Source organism: Lethenteron reissneri, chromosome 3 (assembly GCF_015708825.2).
Source record: "Lethenteron reissneri isolate LAM-NWPU_2019-01 chromosome 3, ASM1570882v1, whole genome shotgun sequence".
Taxonomy (NCBI): Eukaryota; Metazoa; Chordata; class Hyperoartia; order Petromyzontiformes; family Petromyzontidae; genus Lethenteron; species Lethenteron reissneri.
The window spans coordinates 8316415-8339580 of NC_083781.1; the positions used below are offsets into that span (position 1 = coordinate 8316415).

General features: G+C 50.6%; 1 protein-coding gene across 1 annotated transcript in view; it reads left to right on the forward strand.

Annotated features, from left to right (window-relative positions):
* The first annotated feature begins 8108 nt into the window (after positions 1-8108).
* Positions 8109-23166, forward strand: part of LOC133345990 (protein sidekick-2-like) — a 306122-nt gene continuing 291064 nt past the window's right edge. Inside the window, 1 exon segment of the mRNA XM_061557213.1 lies at positions 8109-9864. Coding sequence (XP_061413197.1) covers positions 9723-9864 — 142 coding nt within the window. The 5' untranslated portion in view covers positions 8109-9722.

Below are 23166 nucleotides of genomic sequence, written 5' to 3' on the forward strand. Positions count from 1 at the left end.
TATGTGGTGGCACCTTCTAGAAGCACACCGACTTGGGAGGGAGTCTCACAGCGCACGCGTGTGATCCACCAACACTGTCCGCTGCTGGATCACGCGCTGACACGCGCCACCACCGCAAAAAAAAAACCACGGCAGCATCCCCGCAAGTGCCTTCAACGAGCGGGGTGGCAGATTATTCACACATTGCGCGATAATCGACTGCCGCCGATGTTAAGGCATCAGTTGTAATGATGACTTTTTTTATTACACAGACGAACTATATAACACGCCGTTACGTCCTGAACTTGCGCCAAAGAGCCGTAATTTCAGAGTCAAATCCACGCGCCAGTTGTGTTAATGAATCGTCTGGGTCTGTCTGGTCACGAACAAGTCGCGTAATTCATTGCCTGCTCCTTGTCTACTGAGTGAGTGAGAGAGCATGCCAGGCGGACCTGCGCTGGAGAGATGGTTTTCGTGTGATTGGATGCGGCTGTGATGCAATGGTCAGTACACTGGACTCTGACAATGCAGTGGTAGCCGGTCCCACTCATTGTTTAATCGCCCTCATTCCCGGTCCACCTTCAGCGAGGGTTTGTGCATGCGTCGTACGGTATTCAGTCTGGCTGTGTTTGTTGTTCAGGCTTCAGATTGTGAGAGCTTTCATCAGTGTTTGCTGAGTCGAACGACTTCTCATGGTCTGATTTAATGACGCGTGCGTGGCCACCGTTAGAATGTTTTCCCTTAAATCGGTTAAATCGGTTATATTAAACAAATTATTTAAAATTAACGTTCTATATTTTAAATATGTATTTTGTTTAAAAATCTAGGCTTCCGTTTGTAAGAGCTTGGATAATAATTTAAATTCGTAATACGCACAGTAGTCGCTCACTCTCGCCAACATTTGCCCAAGCACTGCGCTCCTCTATGTATTAAGGTGTTATCGGCCGATTATAATGAGTGTTTACATGCGGGAGGAAACCGGAGCATCCGGAGAAATTCCAACGCGTGCGAGGGGGCAACACTCAATCCCGTACAGATGGAACAGTCGCAGCTCATGCGTGATGATGTTGTTCCGTACCTGCCTAATTATTGGACGCACGCGGCGAGGGAGTTTCACAGCACCGTCTTGTGCGGTGAACCACCAAGACCTCCCTCCGCGGCACACGCATTACACAGGCAACCACGCGAATTAGCTGTCTCGGCACACTGAACACCTCGATGGATATCAAACGCGACTGCGCCTCGCCTTCGCATCAGACGACGGAGTGACGTTGGACTCGGCGTCAATAATGGGGTTCAGGCTGCAGGGCGAGGTGCGGCGTTGGGTGTCCACTTTCGGAAGATGATGTCAGCCTCCCTGAAATGTATTGACTCGTCAGAGCGTGGGAGACTTGACAGGTATCTGACAGGTGTATTCTACTTGTGAGATATGTCCGTGGGCTATTTAGTCGGCACGCTGCCCCCTCGGTGTTTTGGTTTCCACACACTGGACTTGCAAATCCAGAGGACGCCGGCTCTATTCGATCTCCGGGCGTGGCAGGCAGTTTAAAACAATGGTACAGGTCTCTTAAATCCTCCCACCCAGCAGATAGAGTATACCGAATACCCTCTGGATTCACAGAGTGGCTCTCTGTACAGAATACTTCCGATAATTCACATCCGCACAGATCACTCACCTCCTGGAGTACGGCGAGTGATATTCCACTCCAGGGTACAGGCGTATGGACGCAGGCTTTTGTGTTTCTCGTCTATACGGACCTGGTCTCTTCTCTCGCCTCTCACCATCATCAATGACTCAGGACATTCTACGTAATAAGATGTGCGTCCCATACGCATTTGGCAGAACATACCGGTCGACGCTCGGTACACGCGATCCGATGCACGGCTCGTTCATAACCTTAATCATCCATTTTAATAAGTTAATCGTTACAAGTACAATATAACCCTTGACGGTTGAACAATAGTAATTGTTGGAATTGATGTGGCGTTGCTTAAATGTCTCAGTAACTCAGAGCCCTGTGCATCGTACACATCAGCTATATCTCAAACATCAGCCACACGGAACGCTGGCAGCACATCACGTTAGCAGCATTATCTGATCATTTATCCTATTACAAATTCTCCACTACGATGCTTAAGTGACTAATTTGTGCATTTTTAGTATTTCGTTTTGCGTCGAATCGGGGGACCAATATCTAACAGAGAGTGAGGGCCCACGTCGATTAACATGGGACAGTTTGGTCGCCAGCATTGCTTCGAGCAAAGCCGAACTGCTGATGAGACACGAAAAGTCGAAACCAATCCTTGGCTGTAAACATTTGAAAGTTCACAAAGTTGGTTCAAGCAAGCCCTTACCCTGCTGATGTGACACGAAAAGTCGAAACCAATCCTTGGCTGTAAACATTTGAGAGTTCACAAAGTTGGTTCAAGCAAGCCCTTACACTGCTGATGTGACACTGAATGTCGAAACCAATCCTTGGCTGTAAACATTTGAGAGTTCACAAAGTTGGTTCAAGCAAGCCCTGACCCTGCTGATGTGACACTGAATGTCGAAACCAATCCTTGGCTGTAAACATTTGAGAGTTCACAAAGTTGGTTCAAGCAAGCCCTGACCCTGCTGATGTGACACGAAAAGTCGAAACCAATCCTTGGCTGTAAACATTTGAGAGTTCACAAAGTTGGTTCAAGCAAGCCCTGACCCTGCTGATGTGACACGAAAAGTCGAAACCAATCCTTGGCTGTAAACATTTGAGAGTTCACAAAGTTGGTTCAAGCAAGCCCTGACCCTGCTGATGTGACACGAAAAGTCGAAACCAATCCTTGGCTGTAAACATTTGAGAGTTCACAAAGTTGGTTCAAGCAAGCCCTTACCCTGCTGATGTGACACGAAAAGTCGAAACCAATCCTTGGCTGTAAACATTTGAGAGTTCACAAAATTGGTTCAAGCAAGCCCTAACCCTGCTGATGTGGCACGAAAAGTCGAAACCAATCCTTGGCTGTAAACATTTGAGAGTTCACAAACAGTTGGTTCAAGCAAGCCCTTACCCTGCTGATGTGACACGAAAAGTCGAAACCAATTCTTGGCTGTAAACATTTGAGAGTTCACAAACAGTTGGTTCAAGCAAGCCCTTACCCTGTTGATGTGACACGAAAAGTCGAAACCAATCCTTGGCTGTAAACATTTGAGAGTTCACAAAGTTGGTTCAAGCAAGCCCTGACCCTGCTGATGTGACACGAAATGTCGAAACCAATCCTTGGCTGTAAACATTTGACAGTTCACAAACAGTTGGTTCAAGCAAGCCCTTACCCTGCTGATGTGGCACGAAAAGTCGAAACCAATCCTTGGCTGTAAACATTTGACAGTTCACAAACAGTTGGTTCAAGCAAGCCCTTACCCTGCTGATGTGACACTAAATGTCGAAACCAATCCTTGGCTGTAAACATTTGAGAGTTCACAAACAGTTGGTTCAAGCAAGCCCTTACCCTGCTGATGTGACACGAAAAGTCGAAACCAATCCTTGGCTGTAAACATTTGAGAGTTCACAAAGTTGGTTCAAGCAAGCCCTTACCCTGCTGATGTGACACGAAAAGTCGAAACCAATCCTTGGCTGTAAACATTTGACAGTTCACAAACATTCATTCAGACGCTGTCTCCCCGACAGACCTGGTCTTCACCTGAGGACGGCTGCTTGCGTTGTGGCCGAAACGTCGTGAGAATTATTTTATTATGTTTTATTTTTATTATTTTATTATTTCCATTCTACGTGACTTTACCGAAAGAACCAAGAAGATGAATCCCTGCAGTCACGAAAGCTTTATATCGAAAGGGATGGAGATGGTTTAGTGTTGTGTGTGTGAGTGATTTGTTTACCTTTCGTGTACTACCATCATGTGTTTGTGCTGTTTGTTGTTGTAACGTTCTTACCCGCCGCTACTGGACACCTGTGAAAAGAGCTTCATAGCTCATCGGATTCCTCCAGTACAAATACACATTCTGGTTCTGAACCCAATGCTGCTGGATCCGTGCATTCCCAGATGGAATGCCGTGTGACTGATGGAATATGAAAAAAACAGTGTACAGTATTGTTGTTTATGTGGAAGGACAGATATGGGTAGGAGAAGTCGAATTGTAAATGGATTCGCTTCGCTACGAACGTCATTGTGTGCCCGTAGGCGCAACACACAGGGGCCTTTAAATCCTGTGGGTAACTGATAACATCTTAACCCTATCAATGTACATTTGAATTTATACCAAACGTAAGATGATGTCATTGGCAAATAGTACACCATATGGAACTTTCACCAGGCAAACGAGGATTTATTTAAACGTTTTTATTTGTAAAAAAAATAAATTGCATGGTGTTTGAGTAACATTTGGGTGGTTCGCAGGTCACTGTTGTGATATCGGCTCGTGTGTGGAGGTGCTGGGTGGATTATTGAAGCGTTGCACGACTATTGAGAGACGGCGGCGGCTTGGGGAGACCTGCATCCATCAGTGGATAGAACACGGCTGCTGCTGCTGCTAACGAGGATGTCAATTCGTGGATGTGTCCTGTCGGGTTTTAGTCGCTGGTAGGTAGAATGGAGTAAGGTGGCACCTTAGTACATATTCACTTTAAGATGTTTCTTGTTCATGTTTTAGTTTTTTGTTTGTTGCGGTTGCACCCGATTCAAGAGCCGAATGGCTCACAGGGCTATACCTAATAAATGAACTTGAACTAGTAATTCTAGATTTGAAGCTTTCGTGATTGCAAGGATTCATACTCTTAGTTCTTTCGGTAAAGTCACGTAGGAAAAAAAATGAAATTAATAAAAACTAAAAACAATAAAATCACGACGTTTCGGAGGCAAACACAAGCTTCCGTCTTCAGGTGAAACTGTCACAGCAAAAAATCTGAACTAGTAAGCATGCAAACGGTTGGCCCAACGTTCCATGTTTACTGTGACGTTACTTAGGGACTCATTTCGCCTCCGCCAAGATGAATCAATGTTCGCTGTGAGATGAATCATTTAGCAGCTGGGGCGTGTGGCCAAGTACGGCGATAAACTCAACAAATTATAATTGAAATCATCTCAGAAGTCCCGAGTTATCCTGTTCCGCGAGACACACGGGGCTGATGCACTGCTTACTACAGCAATGGTTTCGAATGGATAATACTGGGCCTCGTGACATTTAGCTGGAATACAATTGAGAAAGCCGATTTAAAATGAGCGAGTGGTTACACTACCTATGGACAATAGGGGCCATCCATAAATGACGTCACGCGATTTTAGACGATTTTTGACCCCCCCTTTCTTCATATGGCGTCACAAAAAGTCAGACCCCCCCCCCTCAAATATGACGTCACAAAGCTCTGCCCCCCCCAAAACCATATTTCCATTTTTTAAATAAAACATGCTTCACATCGCTTTAAACTATTGTCATTGTAGTGTGTATTTAATGTGGCGCTGCACTGATGTTGTAGGAGAAAAAAATTATTACAAAACAATTTAATTAAGTAGAACGTGTTGTCTATATTTATATAAAGTTGCGCATTTTGATGTGACGTCACATTTCTCACCCCCCCCCCTCGTCACAGATCGTCACAAATGTCTGACCCCCCTCCCCCAGGTGCGTGACGTCATTTATGGACGTCCCCATATCAGAATATTTATTTATGCGCTGGAGGAATGTCACCATTCGGGCACGCCCTCATCCAGCTGGTGGATTGACCGTGGCTGATGCTGAATTTGTGAATGTTTTCTGTGCAAAATGTTTATAAATAAAAGTTGTCCTCCCGAGGATTTTCGTTGTCCTCTCCGCCGCTTCCACGTGGCGGCCGCCACGTGGCGCTCTTCCCGCGCTTTTTTTACTTTCTCGCGCGCGCGCGCGCCCCGCACTTAAATTCCCTCGCGCGGGCGTGACGTCACGCGCGGGTACATTCCCCAAAGCGGATAGGGATAGGCGGCGCCCGCCGACCAATGGTAGCGCGTCCCGAAGCAGCCCGATCGCGCGCATCCGTGGTAGGAAATATAGAGCGGGGGCGCGGCTCTCGCGTCCCAGCCCGCGGCGGTGGTGGTGCTGGTGCCAGGCGAGGGGTGGAGGAGGAGCGAGAGTGAGTGAGGAGGTGGAGGGTGGTGGTGAGTGGGTGAGGAGGTGGAGGGTGGTGGTGAGTGGGTGAGGAGTGAGGAGGTAGAGGTTGGTGGTGAGTGGGTGAGGAGGGTGGTGGTGAGTGGGTGAGGAGGGTGGTGGTGAGTGGGTGAGTAGGTGAGGAGGTGTGAGGGTGGTGGTGAGTGGGTGAGGAGGTGGAGGGTGGTGGTGAGTGAGTGAGGAGGTGGAGGGTGGTGGTGAGTGGGTGAGGAGTGAGGAGGTAGAGGTTGGTAGTGAGTGAGGAGGTGGAGGGTGGTGGTGAGTGGGTGAGGAGTGAGGAGGTAGAGGTTGGTGGTGAGTGGGTGAGGAGGGTGGTGGTGAGTGGGTGAGTAGGTGAGGAGGTGTGAGGGTGGTGGTGAGTGGGTGAGGAGGTGGAGGGTGGTGGTGAGTGAGTGAGGAGGTAGAGGTTGGTGGTGAGTGGGTGAGGAGGGTGGTGGTGAGTGGGTGAGTAGGTGAGGAGGTAGAGGTTGGTGGTGAGTGGGTGAGGAGGGTGGTGGTGAGTGGGTGAGTGGGTGAGGAGGTGTGAGAGTGAGGAGGTGGAGGGTGGTGGTGAGTGGGTGAGGAGGTGGAGGGTGGTGGTGAGTGGGTGAGGAGTGAGGAGGTAGAGGTTGGTGGTGAGTGGGTGAGGGGGTGAGGAGGTGTGAGAGTGAGGAGGTGGAGGTTGGTGGTGAGTGGGTGAGGAGTGAGGAGGTAGAGGTTGGTGGTGAGTGGGTGAGGAGGGTGGTGGTGAGTGGGTGAGTAGGTGAGGAGGTGTGAGAGTGAGGAGGTGGAGGGTGGTGGTGAGTGAGTGAGGAGGTAGAGGTTGGTGGTGAGTGGGTGAGGAGGTGGAGGGTGGTGGTGAGTGGGTGAGGAGTGAGGAGGTAGAGGTTGGTGGTGAGTGGGTGAGGAGGGTGGTGGTGAGTGGGTGAGTAGGTGAGGAGGTGTGAGAGTGAGGAGGTGGAGGTTGGTGGTGAGTGGGTGAGGAGGTGGGGGGTGGTGGGGAGTGGGTGAGTGAGGAGGTGGAGGGTGGTGGGGAGTGGGTGAGGAGGGGGAGGGTGGTGGTGAGTGGGTGAGGAGTGAGGAGGTGGAGGGTGGTGGTGAGTGGGTGGGTGAGGAGGTGGAGGTTGGTGGTGAGTGGGTGAGGAGGTGGTGGTGAGTGGGTGAGTAGGTGAGGAGGTAGAGGTTGGTGGTGAGTGTGTGAGGAGTGAGGAGGTGGAGGGTGGTGGTGAGTGGGTGAGTGAGGTGAGGAGGTAGAGGTTGGTGGTGAGTGGGTGAGGAGTGAGGAGGTGGAGGGTGGTGGTGAGTGTGTGAGGAGGTGGAGGTTGGTGGTGAGTGGGTGAGGAGTGAGGAGGGTGGTGGTGAGTGGGTGAGTGAGGTGAGGAGGTAGAGGTTGGTGGTGAGTGGGTGAGGAGTGAGGAGGTGGAGGGTGGTGGTGAGTGGGTGAGTGAGGTGAGGAGGTAGAGGTTGGTGGTGAGTGGGTGAGGAGTGAGGAGGTGGAGGGTGGTGGTGAGTGTGTGAGGAGGTGGAGGTTGGTGGTGAGTGGGTGAGGAGTGAGGAGGGTGGTGGTGAGTGGGTGAGTGAGGTGAGGAGGTAGAGGTTGGTGGTGAGTGGGTGAGGAGTGAGGAGGTGGAGGGTGGTGGTGAGTGGGTGAGTGAGGTGAGGAGGTAGAGGTTGGTGGTGAGTGGGTGAGGAGTGAGGAGGTGGAGGGTGGTGAGTGGGGGAGTGAGGTGAGGAGGTAGAGGTTGGTGGTGAGAGGGAGAGGAGTGAGGAGGTGGAGGGTGGTGAGTGGGTGAGGAGTGAGGAGGTGGAGGGTGGTGGTGAGTGGGTGAGGAGTGAGGAGGTGGTGGTGAGTGGGTGAGGAGGTTTGTGGGTGGTGGTGAGTGGGTGGGTGAGGAGGTAGAGGTTGGTGGTGAGTGGGTGAGGAGTGAGGAGTGAGGAGGGTGGTGGTGAGTGGGTGAGGAGGTAGATGGTGGTGGTGAGTGGGTGAGGAGGTGGAGATTGGTGGTGAGTGGGTGAGGAGGTGGAGGTTGGTGGTGAGTGGGCGAGGAGTGAGGAGGGTGGTGGTGAGTGGGTGAGGAGGAGTGAGAGTGAGGAGGGTGGTGGTGAGTGGGTGAGGAGGAGTGAGGAAGAGGAGATTGTTGGTGGATGGAGTGAGGCGAGTAGAAGGAGGACGAACAACCACCACCAACAACACCACCACCAAGAAGAAGAAGAGGAGGAGAGGGGTTGTACTGACACCAACAGCAAGTGGTGAGAGTGAGTGAGGAGTGAGGAGGACGCGGATGTAGAGTGAGGTGGATTGAGAGAGGGGGGGGGGGGGAGTGAGGCAAAGACGTGGACTGCCACCACCACCACCAACAACAACACGAGACGAATCCAGAAGTCGTGAGGGGGCAGAGTAGCTCTGAGGAGGAGAAGGAGGAGGAGGAGACAACGAAGTTGCTTGACGGAGGCGGGAGATCCGCGTCAGTCGCGCCTGTGGTCCCCGGGTGAGGAGGAGGAGGCGGCGGCGGTGCCGGGCGCGGGGTCCTAAGGAGAGAGGCGAGACACCGACGCGCGGAGAGACGCGGAGGTGGTGAGACGCTGAGAGATCCGGCGAGAAAGAGAGACACTGAGGGATACGGCGAGAAAGAGAGACACTGAGGGATACGGCGAGAAAGAGAGACACTGAGGGATACGGCGAGAAAGAGAGACACTGAGGGATACGGCGAGAAAGAGAGACGCTGAGAGATACGGCGAGAAAGAGAGACACTGAGGGATACGGCGAGAAAGAGAGACACTGAGGGATACGGCGAGAAAGAGAGACACTGAGGGATACGACGAGAAGGAGAGACACGGAGACACGCGTGGGAGTGGGGGTGACCGAGGTGCGGGCGCCACGCGGAGACGCGGAGCGAGACGCCAGCAGACGCCGCGGAGGCTGCTCTGTGCGGACGCGAAGAGCTCCACAGCAACTTTTTTTTTTTACTTTCGCTTCGTCGCCCGACAGGAGCTTGCGGAGACCCGGAGAGAGAGAAAGAGAGAGACACACACGGGGAGACACGAGGACAGAGAGAGACACACACACGAGGAGACACGAGGAGAGAGAGAGACGCACACGAGGAGACACGAGGAGAGAGACGCACACACGGGGAAAGAGAGACACACACACGGGGAGAGACGAGGACAGAGAGACACACACACGAGGAGAAACACGAGAAGAGAGAGAGAGACACACACGAGGAGACACGAGGACAGAGAGAGACACACACACGAGGAGAGACACAGACACACAGACGGGGAGACACGAGGAAGAGAAGAGAAGAGATACGTGTAGATACTGTACACGAGGAGAGAAGCACACACACACGGGGTGTGTGGGGGGGGGGGGCAACGCGCAGCTCTCCCATGGAAAGACCGCGGCGACACTGCTGAGAGAGGTGCCTCTCTCCACCGTCAAGCCGAGCCCGCCGTGGGCTTCGCTACAGTCGACTCTGGACTGTATTGACCTGTGAGGAGCCGAGATAAGTTTGAGTCGCGGCCACTGCTACTGCTGCTGCTGCCCCCGAAGCGGGGTCAGGGGGGGGGAGCTGTCCAGCAGCGCGTGCTGCTGACCAACTCATACCGCCGTGGGTGGTGGTGGTGGTGGTTGGTGATGGTGATGTTCTTCGTGGAGAAGAAGATGATGATGGTGGTGGGGGACATCAAGGCGGAGGCGATGACGAGACGCGCCGTGGTGGTGATGCTGATGGTGCTGATACTGCTGGGAGCTCGGCCGCCCCAATGCTGGGCTCAAGGTGAGGGGAGCGGACAATATAACACGTGTACATATATACATGCAGCATGCGTTGTACATGCACCGTGCGTATGCGAACATGAGTACACTTAAGATGCATACACACGTATACACGTGCATGCAATATATACGTGCGTACGCGTTCGTGCAGGTACATACACGTGGTGTCCGTGTACATGCATCGGACACACATGTTCGAGTGCATAACACATGCATACACTTTCATACATGTACACACGGGCACGCGACACGTGCAATGAACGTGCAAGTAAGTTCATGATACACATGCAAGAAAATAGGAAATATACATGCCGCATTCACCAACCCGCACTGATCAATGTGGTGAAGTATGTTCAAACAACCCCCTCCCGGTGAGAGGAGGGTTTCCTCCAGCAGTGGAGTGACGAAGGGACTGTCCGTACACGATGTAGCACAGCACGAACACATGTACGCACGGTACATGCAAGATACATACACCTTCAAGTGAACGAGACGTACAATGCACACGTGTACTCGCATGTACACAAGTATGTGCAAGTGCCTGGTATACGGAAGAATGTGTATGTGTATGCCCCTGCAAAGCTATGCAAGTGAGTGATTTCAATTCTCATGACGTGCTCAATGAGTAAGACAGATGACATTTAGAACAAAAAAATGTACCGTGGATTTACCATGTATATAAATATCTGACAACTTCGGTTTTCTAAACTGGTTTCCCGCAATTGAGGACGTGAATGGTTGATTGGTTTCACCGAAAAGTTCCACATCGCTGCTCCCAGTTCTGGTGCGAATACGCGCTTACAAATGTACCCCCCATCATCGTCATCGTTGTCAGTCAACCGAGTAATTCACCTCCTGTAGAGTGTGACGCTGGCGAATAGAAGATTCTCGCGCAAGTACAGGAGGCATGGGTGCAGGCGAATATTCCCGTGGTATGTGGAAGTAGATGCCGTACAATGCTTGAGTGTATTATTACATGAGTGGACAATTAACGTGCAAGTATGCAAGATAAAATACATCGTACAAGCTGCGCGCACGCGTCAAATACATAGCGTATCAGACAGAGATGCACCTTATAGCCTTGGCATGCTGTTGGGGCATGCGCTTTTAGCGAGTAGCACCTATGAAGGCCGGCACGGCGCGAGGGGGTGGCCAGCACCACGTCCGACCGCCTTTATATTCCGGACTGGTTCAGATAATCGTCACTGGTGGTGACCGTGTGCGGGAATCGAACTCGGGACGGGGGGGGGGGGTTCGCCGGGTTCGTAGCGCAGCGTAGCGCTAACCGCGACACTACCGCCCTCCACGTAGTAAAGGGGCATATATGGACGTGTACTATCCACGTGTCATCATTAGGAATCATTAGGAATACAAGTCTGGGGAGGTACTGTCGGATACATGCACGTACCAATACATGCACAACTTATCCACTGCTGGATGAGAGCCTCCCCCACGCCATGCGGAGTTTCCTGGGCATGCTTGCACCACGCTGGTCATTGCGGTGTCGGTGAAGTTGTGGGAGCGTAGATATACCGGGCGCATAAGAGTACAGGACAACGATTGATTTTTCTGCGCTGCCTCATCCGCTGCCCGACCACTCGGTGGCCCGTCAGCAGCCTATAACCACCCGCAAACGCACGGTGGTCACCCATCCTTCGGCTACACTGGTTTAACACCGCTTATCTTCCGAGATCGGACGCATTCCGAGATGATTCTGCTAAAGGCAAATACATATATCGCGCCAGATGGACAACCAGTGTCATACAAGGTGGCTGTTGTTGTAGTTGCATGACATGGTAAATTCCGTACACATTGCCACTCCCTGGCAGGCAAAAAAAAGAACCCCCGTATAGCCTTAATCACAGACTATTGGCGCAAGTGCGGTTAGCGAGCACCTATTAAGGCCGGTAAGGCACACCCGGGCTGGCTGCTTTTGTCACCCAAGTGCTAATGTTCACACCGCACCGGGTACTCATTTTAGGCTAAGTCGACCTATGGGGGAGGCGCAGGACTGGTTCATATATATTCGTTACACATGTGAGCCGCGAACAGGAATCGAACTCGGGCCGCCAGGTTCGTAGCGCAGCGCCGCTAATCACTGCGCCACAGCTCCTACTACCGTACAGTGCAGCAGTTCCCGTGCAATGACCCGTGCACTGCGTAGCTTTAGCTTTATTTAGACTTGCACAGCAACGTAATGCGTCTCGAGGTGGGAAGAATATCTCTCGACACATCACTGAGGGTGGGTTTTAATTGGTCTCGTCTCCGCTTCTCTACGAGCGCGGATCCAACTCGACCGCGTTGCGCCCGGTTAGGGGGCTTGGACCTAACAATATAGTGCGATCCATTTATAGATCACAACCATCAGTTCATGGTCAATCCACTGCTGGATGAAGGAATGCCCTGCTCCCCTCCCGCTTCCCCCCCAAGCCGCCACCTCTCTCGGTACTGCGAGGCAACGATCCATCCAGTAAACCTGCACGCGAATTGATTTCATCGCTCCATCTCCTTGGTCTCAATGCGTTCCATTCCTTGGCTGCCACTCCGTCATTCTTCCTCTTCTCCTCCATGGTTCATAACACTGGTCAACAAAAAAAAAAACATTTTTTTCTGGCCTGGACTTTTGCAGCTGTTTTAGACTAATTTCAGGGTGCTGATTCCAAATCTGATCTCAGATTTGCTCTATCACATCTCATTTTTATGCTATCGGCATACCCCATTTTCATTGATTTTACTCGAAATTAACTCTGTCACTTATGATTGCAAGTTGTTGCGAGTCAGTGACTGCTGTAGTGTTAAAATATGGTGCTGTATTTTTAGGATAATGTGTTTATAATATTATTTTATGTAGATATCCACATTTATTTAATATTTTTCTTCTGCAGTTTTTATTGAAAATGCAATATTTTACATCTCAAAAACCTGTGATAGACAAAAACTGATGCCAGATTTGGAATCAGCACCCCAAAATTACCTTAAAACCGTTGGAATACCTTATGCCAGAAAAAGTGTGTTGACCAGTGTATAATCCCTTCTAGCCGTGACACGTGTTTTGCCCGAGCTCATTTAATTTTATGAATCGTGTGGATGATTCCATTAACCCGCATTGTGTTCTGTATAATCCATGTTCTCTCTGTAAGTGTAATTTGAAGCATGCCATCTTTCTCTCCACGCTTCTGAGCAGAGAATTGATAGGAATAACACAACTACATTTTCATTTGAAACCTCTACACTTCTGTTGTTAAATTGTTTCACACTCTCCTGATACACTTTGCATTCCAACATAGCTGGTGCGATTTTCTGACAACCTGCAATTTGAGAAAGTCGTGAGAAATCGGTGGAGTATCTATAAATGGATCGCCATGAACAAGGACCCATCATTGGTCAAAGCCAGTCCGCTTCGATTTAGGAACTTGTGTGGCCCTTTGTGCCATTGTCCCAAAGTGGCTTTTCGGTACCACCCTGGTTGGCAATTTCTGATAGCAATGTTATTGAAGCTTTGTATCTCTAGATTACAAATTTGCGTGATAGCAAGTCTCGAGTGATTGTGTTTATTCAGAAAATTTAAGTATAATAAAGGTATCATTGTACGCTTCATAGAGTATATCGTATTGGAATAAAATAAGACTATGATATGCAGAATATGACAATATATATGAAGTGTGTGTTAAAACAGATGCTATATACACAAAGCTTTCTGTTAATGGTGAACACTGCCCATGGTGGACACGGCTTATGGTGGACACGATGAGTGTTTGCCACCCCCAGATGGTACCAGCTAACCCCCTTGGCACACCGGCCTAGTACGTCGTCTGGTTAGTTTAGCCGCCTCTAATTGATCGTGGAAGATAAGTCGGCTGCATTCAGCGGTGCTCTCCAGATGCTGTGCGCGACGGGGTCGTAGCTTTATTCTATAATGAGGGTAAGGGTAACGCAAACACACGTGCGATGTGTGTGTACACACGGCGACCCGCGTGTGTGTGTGAGAGAGAGCGAGAGAGTGTATGCACAGCATGTGTATTATAATAATCCTTAAAAAAAGACCCCCCCCCCTTTTGAGGCCGCCTAATTGCACTGACAGCTCAGTGAAAACTGTGGCCTTTTGCATTCGCTTAATATATTCACTTATTTACCCGGGGAGCCTTCGAAACTGTAGCGCTCTTGTGAAATAATAATAATGCAATTTATTTATCGAGGACGGGACGCTGCTGCCGTGGTTGTAATGGTTAGCGGCACACCGGGCTTGCAATTCTAGAGGTCGCCGGTTCGATTCCACCTCGCGGCGCGACACTCGAAACAATGGTGCAAGTTTCTTAAATCTCCTCTGTTCACCCAGCACCTCGCCACCGTGGCGAGATGTTAACTACCTTGCCTGGTATACAGGAGGACGTGGGTTCGATTCCGACCCTGATGCCTGCTGTATATTTTGAGTTTGCATGTTCTCCCTGTGGCCGCGTGTTTTTTTCTCCGGGTCTTCTAGTTGTTCACTCCACGTTTAGAATCGACGTGCGTTTAGAGTATTTGGTTGCTATAAATTTCCACGTGATAAGCCACTTCGTTGAGATATAATTTGTGGCGAGGTCGCTTCTGAAAAAGAGCCGTATGGCTCAGTGGGCCTTACCTGGTAGAGAAAAAAATTGGTGCGCCACAGTAAGTCAATGTGTGGGTACTCCCACCCACCTCTTCAAAAACGTCTGGTCAGCTTGGAATAGTTGGCCAAATACCCTCCAGAGGGAATCTCGAGAGCTCTGTCCAGCCGAGGCCCTTTCACCAGCATTGACGGCCTCGCTGAGTCTCAAGACTCTCTTTGAAGAGAGTCCTGCACAGTGGTGCAGGTATGGGTGTCCAGGTAGCGCATGTGCAGCAAGGCTCACGGGGTCGGATGGGGCCTGGGCGCCAGGCATCAAATGTGAGTGGTAAATTACACAGGGGCCCGTTCCATTAATCGTACAGGGATCCATGCCAACCAAACATCGCCACTCAAATTGGCCCAACATCCAAATGTAACATGATCCTCCTGACAACAGTTTTTTTTTAATTCAGTGAGGCTGGATAATTAAGTGCCATTATTTTTCCTTCTATTTATTGTGCAAAGAAGCCGAAGTAGCTGGAGAAAACCCACCACACATATGAAAGGGGTACAACTAAAACATCCGCACGGACAGTTTCACAAACCCACTTGCTGTGCTGCTGCCATCTCCCTGGCCAACGCACAGCCCAGCGAGTTTGTGAGTTTTGTAAATCTCTACGTGATCCACCAACCCTTGCCTCCCATCACAGTGCTTGCTCGACCATCACACGCGTGGCATGGCGGAGAGAAGAGCAGAGAGGGGGGTGGAGGGTTCGCGGTTTGAATGGCCCAATCCTGGACATAGTTACGGATTGTTAACTAAAAGGCTGTAATACAGCAGGTGCGGCCGGATTAGGATAAGCAGTAAATAGTTTTGAATTTAGCCCGGATACTTGGCGACCCTTGGACCCATTTGCTGAATGTGCCGCTCCTTCACTGCAGCATCCAGAGCTACTCGAGCATCTGTGGCGGTGCTGCAGCCAACGCTGCCGCGGTTATTACTCAAATGCAATCGGACGTCGGCGCGACCTTTCGGCGCTCGACTGACCTTTCACACGTGCTCACGTGTGTTTGTGTCTGCGTGTGTTTGTGTCTGTATCTGTGTTTTGTGTGTGTATGATATGCATACGTGAGCGGTGGTGCATTGGTTAGCGCAGCTTTGTCATGAACTCGGCATTCCGAGTTCGATTCCGGGCCACGGCTAACATCAATGGTGATTGCTATCCGAACTTATATATGTATCTCGGATCGGTGGATGCAGTGGTACGCACATCCACAGCCATGGAGGTAATACAGCCACAGCCATCGTGAGAGGTATACTGGATGTGGTGTGCCGAGTGCAGAAATATTATGGGGTCGTCAACCCAGACAGACCCGGCTGAAAATAAACCCGTTTTTGGAATGTATATTTATCTGTGTGAGTGTGTGTGCATGAATACATGAGTGTTCATGGTTGTGTGTATTGATGCGTGTGCATGTGAGTGGCCTTCATGTGTGCTCACTAACAGCACTTGTCCTCCACTACATTCTATCAGACATAGTGTGTGTGTGTGCATGTGTATATACATGCACACATGTATATATACATGTGTGCATGTATATACACATGTAGCGGTTAGCGCGCTGCGCTATGAACCTGGCGACCCGGGTTCGATTCCCGCTCACGGCTAACACCAGTGACGATTATCTGAACCGGTCCTGGGCCTCCCCTAGGTCGACTCAGCCTTAAATGAGTACCTGGTGCGGTGTGTAAACATCGCCACTGGGGAGACAAAGGTGGTCGGGCGTGGTGCTGGCCACCCACCCCCTCGTTCGTGTACCGTTCCGGCCTTCATAGGTGCTCGCTAACAGCACTTGCCCCTACAGTCTGTTAAGGCTATACGGGGGATCTTTATCTTTGTATATATATGTCAATGTGCCCTGTACATATGTGTATGATTTAGTGTGTGTATAATAATATTTTTTCGCTCCTTTCCCTTCCTGCCTAATGAGCCTTCGCAATGTGACACCCTTAATTGCGAACAGTGCACGTGACTGTGTGTGCCCCAGTACCTATTTCTTTCCATGCAAGTGAATAGCAATTCTTTTTTGCTATTAATATCCTGTAAGTGTACACAACGTGTATATACCTACAACAAAGCTAAAGATTCACCGTGTTGCCTTAACAGACTCAAAGGACAAGTGCTTTTGTTTGCGAGCACCTATAAAGGTCGACACGGCACTGCTGGGGATGGGTGGCCAGCACTATGCCTGGCTGCCTTTATGTCTGTATGTATTGTATGCTGAACTTATTTCGCACCATATGTAACCAACCGTGCTAATATGAGGTGCGGGGGAAGGACAACAAACGAAACGCAAAAAGCAGTTCTAACTCCCGAGTGGCAATGTTTATACACCACATCAGGTACTTATTTAAGGCCAAGTCGACCTAGGTGAGGCCCAGGACTGGTTCAGATATTCGTCACTGGTGTTGATGGGCCATGAGCGGGAATCGAACTCGGGTTGCTGGGTTTGTAGCGTAGCACGCTAACTGCTGCGCCACCGCTCCCCACACAACACGTTGACCAAATCGCCCGGAATATGCCCGGTCGAGTCAGATCCCAGAAGCTAAGCAGGCTATGAGCCTAGATTGTGCTTCCATAGGCAACCAACATGCGTGACATGTATTATAGGCGGTGGGGCTACGTGGTTTGCAGCGGAGGTGCAGTGGAGCCAAATCAGTTATTGTATTCTAGATTTGAAGCTTTCGTGACTGCAAGGATTCATACTCTTAGTTTTTTCGGTAAAGTCACGTAGGTAAAAAATGGAATGAAAATTAATAAAAATAAAATAATAAAATATCACGACCGTCACAGCCAGATTTGCTGTATCTTGATACCTTGATACAGCAAATCTGGCTGTGACGGTCCCACCTGATGACGGAGACTTGTGTTGCCTCCGAAACGTCGTGATTTTTTATTATTTTATTTTTTATTAATTTTTATTTCATTTTTAACCTACGTTACTTTACCGAAAAACCAAGAGTATCAGTTATTGTAGTCTACTTTTTATGCTCCCACATCTATGCTCCCCCGACTTCAACAACCCGCAATGACCAGCATGGTGAAGCTTGCTCAAATAAACCCCCAACGACCCGCAACGGTGTGGGGAGGCGGCCTTCATCCAGCAGTGGATTGACAAAGCGACTGTACGTGTACATATGTACACACACACACAGGCAGCAATCCTGCATTCCTGTCATGGGACGGGCACGTGCATTGTGCTACTAAATGTCTCATTCAAAACCTGTCGTAATTATGGGCCAAGGCAATGTGTGTGCGTGTGTTTTATGTCTCATCTCTGGCCTGACTAACAATAGCTGCCATTGTTGCGTGTGAGTGTGTGTGTTTGGGGGGGAGCGGTGGCGTAGCGGTTTGCGCGCTGTGCTATAAACCTGGCAGCCCGGGTTTGATTCCTGCTCAAGGCCACCAACACCGGTGACGATTAACTGAACCGGTCTTGGGCCTCCCCTAAGTCTACTCAGTCTCAAATGAGTACCTGGTGTGGTGTGTAAACATCACCACTGGGGAGACAAAGGCGGCCGGGTGTGGTGTTGGCCACCCACCCCCTTGTGTGCCGTGCCGGCCATCATACGTGCTCGCTAACAGCACTTGTCCCAACAGTCTGTTACAGGCTATACGGAATCTCTCTCTTTGTTTCCCTAGGTTAGGGTGGAGCGGCAGTGTTTGTGGCATGCGCTCTGCACTAATAACGCAACTGACCTAGGTTCGATTCCCAGCCATCGCCTACATGAGTGGTTTATTATTATCTGAACCGGTTTTGAGCTTCCCTGAGAGCGACGCAGTATCTGGTGCGGTGTTTAAAACGTCAAAAACTGGGGAGACGAATGTGGTGCTGGCCCATACCACCCTCTCGTACGGTATGCCAGTCGCCTTCATAGGCGCTCGTGAACACAGCAGTCAGTGTGGGCTCCACGGGGGAGGAGCTCTGGTTTCGTGTCCCTGGTTTAAAATCCGATCCACATGGCCAGCATTTCAATTGTTCGTCATGGTTTTTAAACCCATAAGAGGATGATGGATGATGCATTAGAAGCAAATGCGTGATGTGTGCTTTTATAGCCCATCCACTAATAACGTGGCTTATTCGGTAACAACCCAAATGTTTGTTTAATAATCTGACGTTCCTGGCGCGGGTCCTGTCCACGGAGCGAAGCTTTGACGAGCGCCTCTCGAGTTTCATTTCCCTGTGATCAGCCGATGGTCACCGGCTCGCTTTGAAGAGCGGGGTGGGGGGTGGTGGGGGAGGGCAGTGACCGTCACAACTGAAAAGTGAACAAAAAGTGAAAAGAGTGGATTTGTCAAAGCGCCCGGAGCGTGGGTTTAGGGGGTGGGAGGGGTTAGTGGGAAAGATTGGTGATGGTTGGCAAGTTGATTAGGGCCAGTGGGAGGATGAGTACTCCTGGCTGGTTGGGTAGGATTGGGTTCAGTGAGAGGGCTCGTACTAGTGACTGGTTGGTTAGTGTTAGGGATAGAAAACTCGGAAGGTTGGCTAGTTGGTTAGAGAAAGGAACCCAAAAACCTTTTATTATGAATAATACTGGTCGCGAAAGCGTACGTGTCAAAGTAGAGAAAGGGACACTAGTGGCTGATTGGTGAATTGGTTAGGGATAGGACCACTCGTGGCTGCTTGGTGAGTTGGTTAGCCTCGCGTGCTCCACCTCCAACCGGGTGGTCCCTCCTGCCCGTAGCAATGCATGTGGCCTTTGCAGGATTTCGGTAAGATTTCGTTTGTGGTGTTCACAGTGCCTTATTAAAACGCTACGGGAACAGCAGGAGGTCGCCACTATTTATTATTTCGTGGCAATAATTAATTACAATTAACGAGGTATCTGTGCCACAGGGGGTCGGAGCAAGTGGAGGCTGCTTGAGCTGTTGATGTAAAATTCGTTCCCGCTGGGGATTTGTGGATGACGGAGAGGGGACGCGATGCAGGAAGGTGCCTGACCCCCATTTCTTTTATTGTTGTTGTCATTTTGCCCCAATTTCATCCCGATTGTGCGATCAGCGTCGTGGCAAGGGACGGAGAATCCATTCCGATCTCTCGCAGTGCAGTGGCCACCCTTTGTGCGAGAGAATGACCCGTGGAGGGTGGATCCCTTCAAGTGACCTTTGGTCCACACACCACAGAAGACGGCGGCACTTTTCCACGTGCCCGGAAAAATAAATGTCTTGTTCATTGCGCGACAGTAAAACCAATACTTTTATTCTGAGTGCTGGAACTGTAGCCAAATTAAGTGCATAATAACATTTTACGGGGTTAATTTTTGCCCAGCCATTGGTTACCGGGCTAAGACCGTCAAATTCGATATACGCGAAAACCTGTTTTAATTACTTCTTGGTCTACGTACGTCTCTGTGGAAGCCTATGAGTCTCTGTACATTACTGGTGACGGGGCTGAGACCATCACCTCATGGTGCTTGAGAAACCCATTTTTATCTCAAGCAGGTTCCGTACCACCCATGGTCTGTGCGTGCAGCCAACCTCCACACCTGGGGCCAAAGTGACCACAACCCACTCTGTGGATGTGGTCAGTGACATACTGTGTCGCACATTGAGTGGCCCCTGACCGGACTCGACGGTGGACTTAGGGCCCTCCCTCCACGCTGATGATGAAGCGACTGTCGCATGGCTTGGCAAGACGATAATAATACTTGTAATGATCACAAGCAGCTGAAACCCAGACTCGAACACTGGCTCTCAGCGGTGCCAACTCAGCACTCTAACCTCTGAAGCCATCCGGCCACCTTGGCTGACCCCATTTCTAACCCGCTTCTCGACTGAACCTCAATCCTATGATCCCCTTTCCGACTGGCTGTCAAGGCAACCATCCCTACACGGATGATAGCTGCCCGGGCCGCATCCTAAATTTGGGGCCAGCAGAGTCAAACCTGACATTCGGCACAAGCAAGATTGTACAGGGTCAGCCAGTGATCCTTGACAATTGCTACGTTGGGCCACTTGTGGGGCCAGTGATGGCGACGTCCGTGCAGGCCGACTGGCGTGATCTCATTATCTGAGAAATTGTGCCCCACACTGCTCTGCTGTTGCTGTTGTTGCTGCCGCTCTCTCTGACTACGGATCGAGGACCTTTGACACCCACGGTAAAGGAGAGACGTTTATGGTCTTTATGGCTCAATAAACAAACAGAGTCTGGTGAGTACATTCTCCTAGAGTGTTAGCAATGGGTGGAGTGTCAGCAGTATAGTGGAGTGTTAGCAACTCGTGGAGTGTTAGCTGTGGGTGGAGTGTTAGTTTTGGTTGGATAGTTTGTATGAAGGTTAGAATGTTAGCAGTCGGTGGACTTGTAAGCAAAGGAGTGGAGCATTATAACTGTATAGAGTCTTAGCAGTATGGTGGAGTGTTCGTTGTGGCTAGGAGTATTAGCTATGGAGTATTCACATAGATGGTGCAGTGGATTGTGTGGTGTGGAATTTCAGTAGCGGGTGAATTTTTATCTGTTCGCATTGAGTGGAGTGTTAGCAATGAGGTGGAGTGTTAGCGGAAGGATGGAGCATTCGGAGTTGATGGTTTCTGAGCAGTGGAGTAAAATTATAGCAGTGGATGGATTTTGCGTGCTAGCCAACTAAGTGTTAACAGGGCGATTGGGTGTTCATCGCGGGATGTCTTGGCAGAGCCAACGTGTTGAGTATAGGCTACTGCGCCAAACTATTAACTTTTCTGGATCACGAGTTTCTCGTCATTTACAAAAATGTCGGCAAAGGGGTGGGTTTTTTTTCTCTCTCTCACAACAAAGCAATTTGCGGTATACGGGATATTTCGTGGAAATAGCGACCACCAAACTTTTGTGAGTACATGCAGACACCCTTTTACGAGCGCACACATTTACGACTCGCTCTATAAAAACGCCGAACGTGGGACTGAAAGGTAATCTTAAAAATTGGGTCGGTGTGACATTATTTCAAATCGTTCCCGCAGATGTCTGCCGTCTCCACCGCCCCTCACGCACATGTGCAGCCCGCCGTTTTATTACCCAGCTCTTCCAAATCAAATCGCCGTGCGACTCCCCGTTACGGCGAGACTCTCGCCGCGCGGCCTTTTGCAGTCCTTCGGAAGGAACAGTCCATTCATTCCGTAGCATGTTACTGCTTTGTGTTCTGTGGGCGTGTGGCCCTCTTAAATCACAAACTGTCATTTGGAGACCTTCGCAATCGGCCACGAACACAAGGCGGTGTGCGCGCACGAGCGGGCTCTGGGATGGCTATGGGGAGAAAGGGGGGGGTGGTAGAGGGAGGTGTGGACAGAGGGCGTGTGCAGTGGGGCGGCAGTTGTTGGGGGGATGGGGAGTGGGATGGGATGGGTGGGGGCGCATTGTTTCCAATCTGAAATGGCTCTGAGAACCGCGATTAGAAGCGGGGAGCTGCGGGGGACCGCGGCCTCTTGTTGCCTCTCTTCCACGCTTGGCTGCCTTCCACCGCTACCCCCACCCGCCCGCCCACCCCTGGCCCTCCCCTCCCTTATCCCTCGGCTCCTGACCCCCCTCTTTCCTCACGGCGGCACCCTCTTGTTCAGCCATTCCCCTCCCCTTCAGCCGCTCCCCCTCCACTTCAACTGCTCCCAAACTGACTCGACAGTGGCATCATTCGCTTCATTTGTACGGCAGTTACCCACCGAGACGGGGCACACATAAAGAGTGCTTCAGAGGTGCACTTATCTGTTTTGCAAGTCCTATGAGCTATGCTTCCCCCTACCCACCCCCTTCAAATTTTACGCTTTTGTGGTTCGGAAAATAATAAATGAATAACCCCCTCCACCATCTTCATCTCGCTGCCCTTGAAAATGCAAACTTTGAAAAACTCTTTGCAGCCGCGCACGTACAGCCAGCGTGGCCTCGCATTACAGCGATTTTGCCAAATTTAGCACTTCGTAACCCCGTCTCATTATTCAGCTGCGCGTTAATTGAACGGCGCCGGTGTAATTCACTCACTCGCGGTGAGAGCTGCGCTGCCTTTCAAATGGAATTTTGATACGTTTATTTTGTTTCATTTCCGCCCCCCTCCTTTAGAATTGTATTTTTCAAAGTGTGGCATTTTCTGCTCGAATGCCAATGTTGGGCACTCGGGCGGAAAGTGGAGGTGATGGGAGGGCAGCGGTGGTGGACGGGGAGCAGAGAGAGAGAGGGAGAGAGCGGTACAGTGGGGGTGGACACACACTGGTGGTGGTGGCATGTTGGGGGAGGGTGGTGCCACGCAGGCGAGCAAAGGAGGGGGGGGCGGCGCAATAGGGGTCAAGCGATTTCGCGTGAGTGACAGAGGCAGGAGGACCCGGGGTTCGGGCGCGGGCTCGTCACGCGTCCGCTCGAATGTCCACGTCGTCGTCCCCGCAAAATACAAATTACAAGCGGTTGCATTATTTACCGACGCAAATCATTTGCTGTGATTTCAGCTGCCGCTTTCCATTACGCCTCCGGTGCCCGGGCGCGCGGCGGCGCGCGGAGACGCGCGTCGATAGCGTCGCAGATTTACACGCGGACACGGGACTCACGGCTCCCCCGTGCAGCACCGTACGACCGCCTTGTGCCCACCGTGGCACGGTTAGTGGGGGGAAGGTGGCGCGGTGGGAGTTGACATTATGCGGTCCGGTGCTGTCACCATTACCTTGACTCATTTGCCCCCTGGATGTAAAGGAATGACGCGACCCAAAAGAGTAAGCGGCT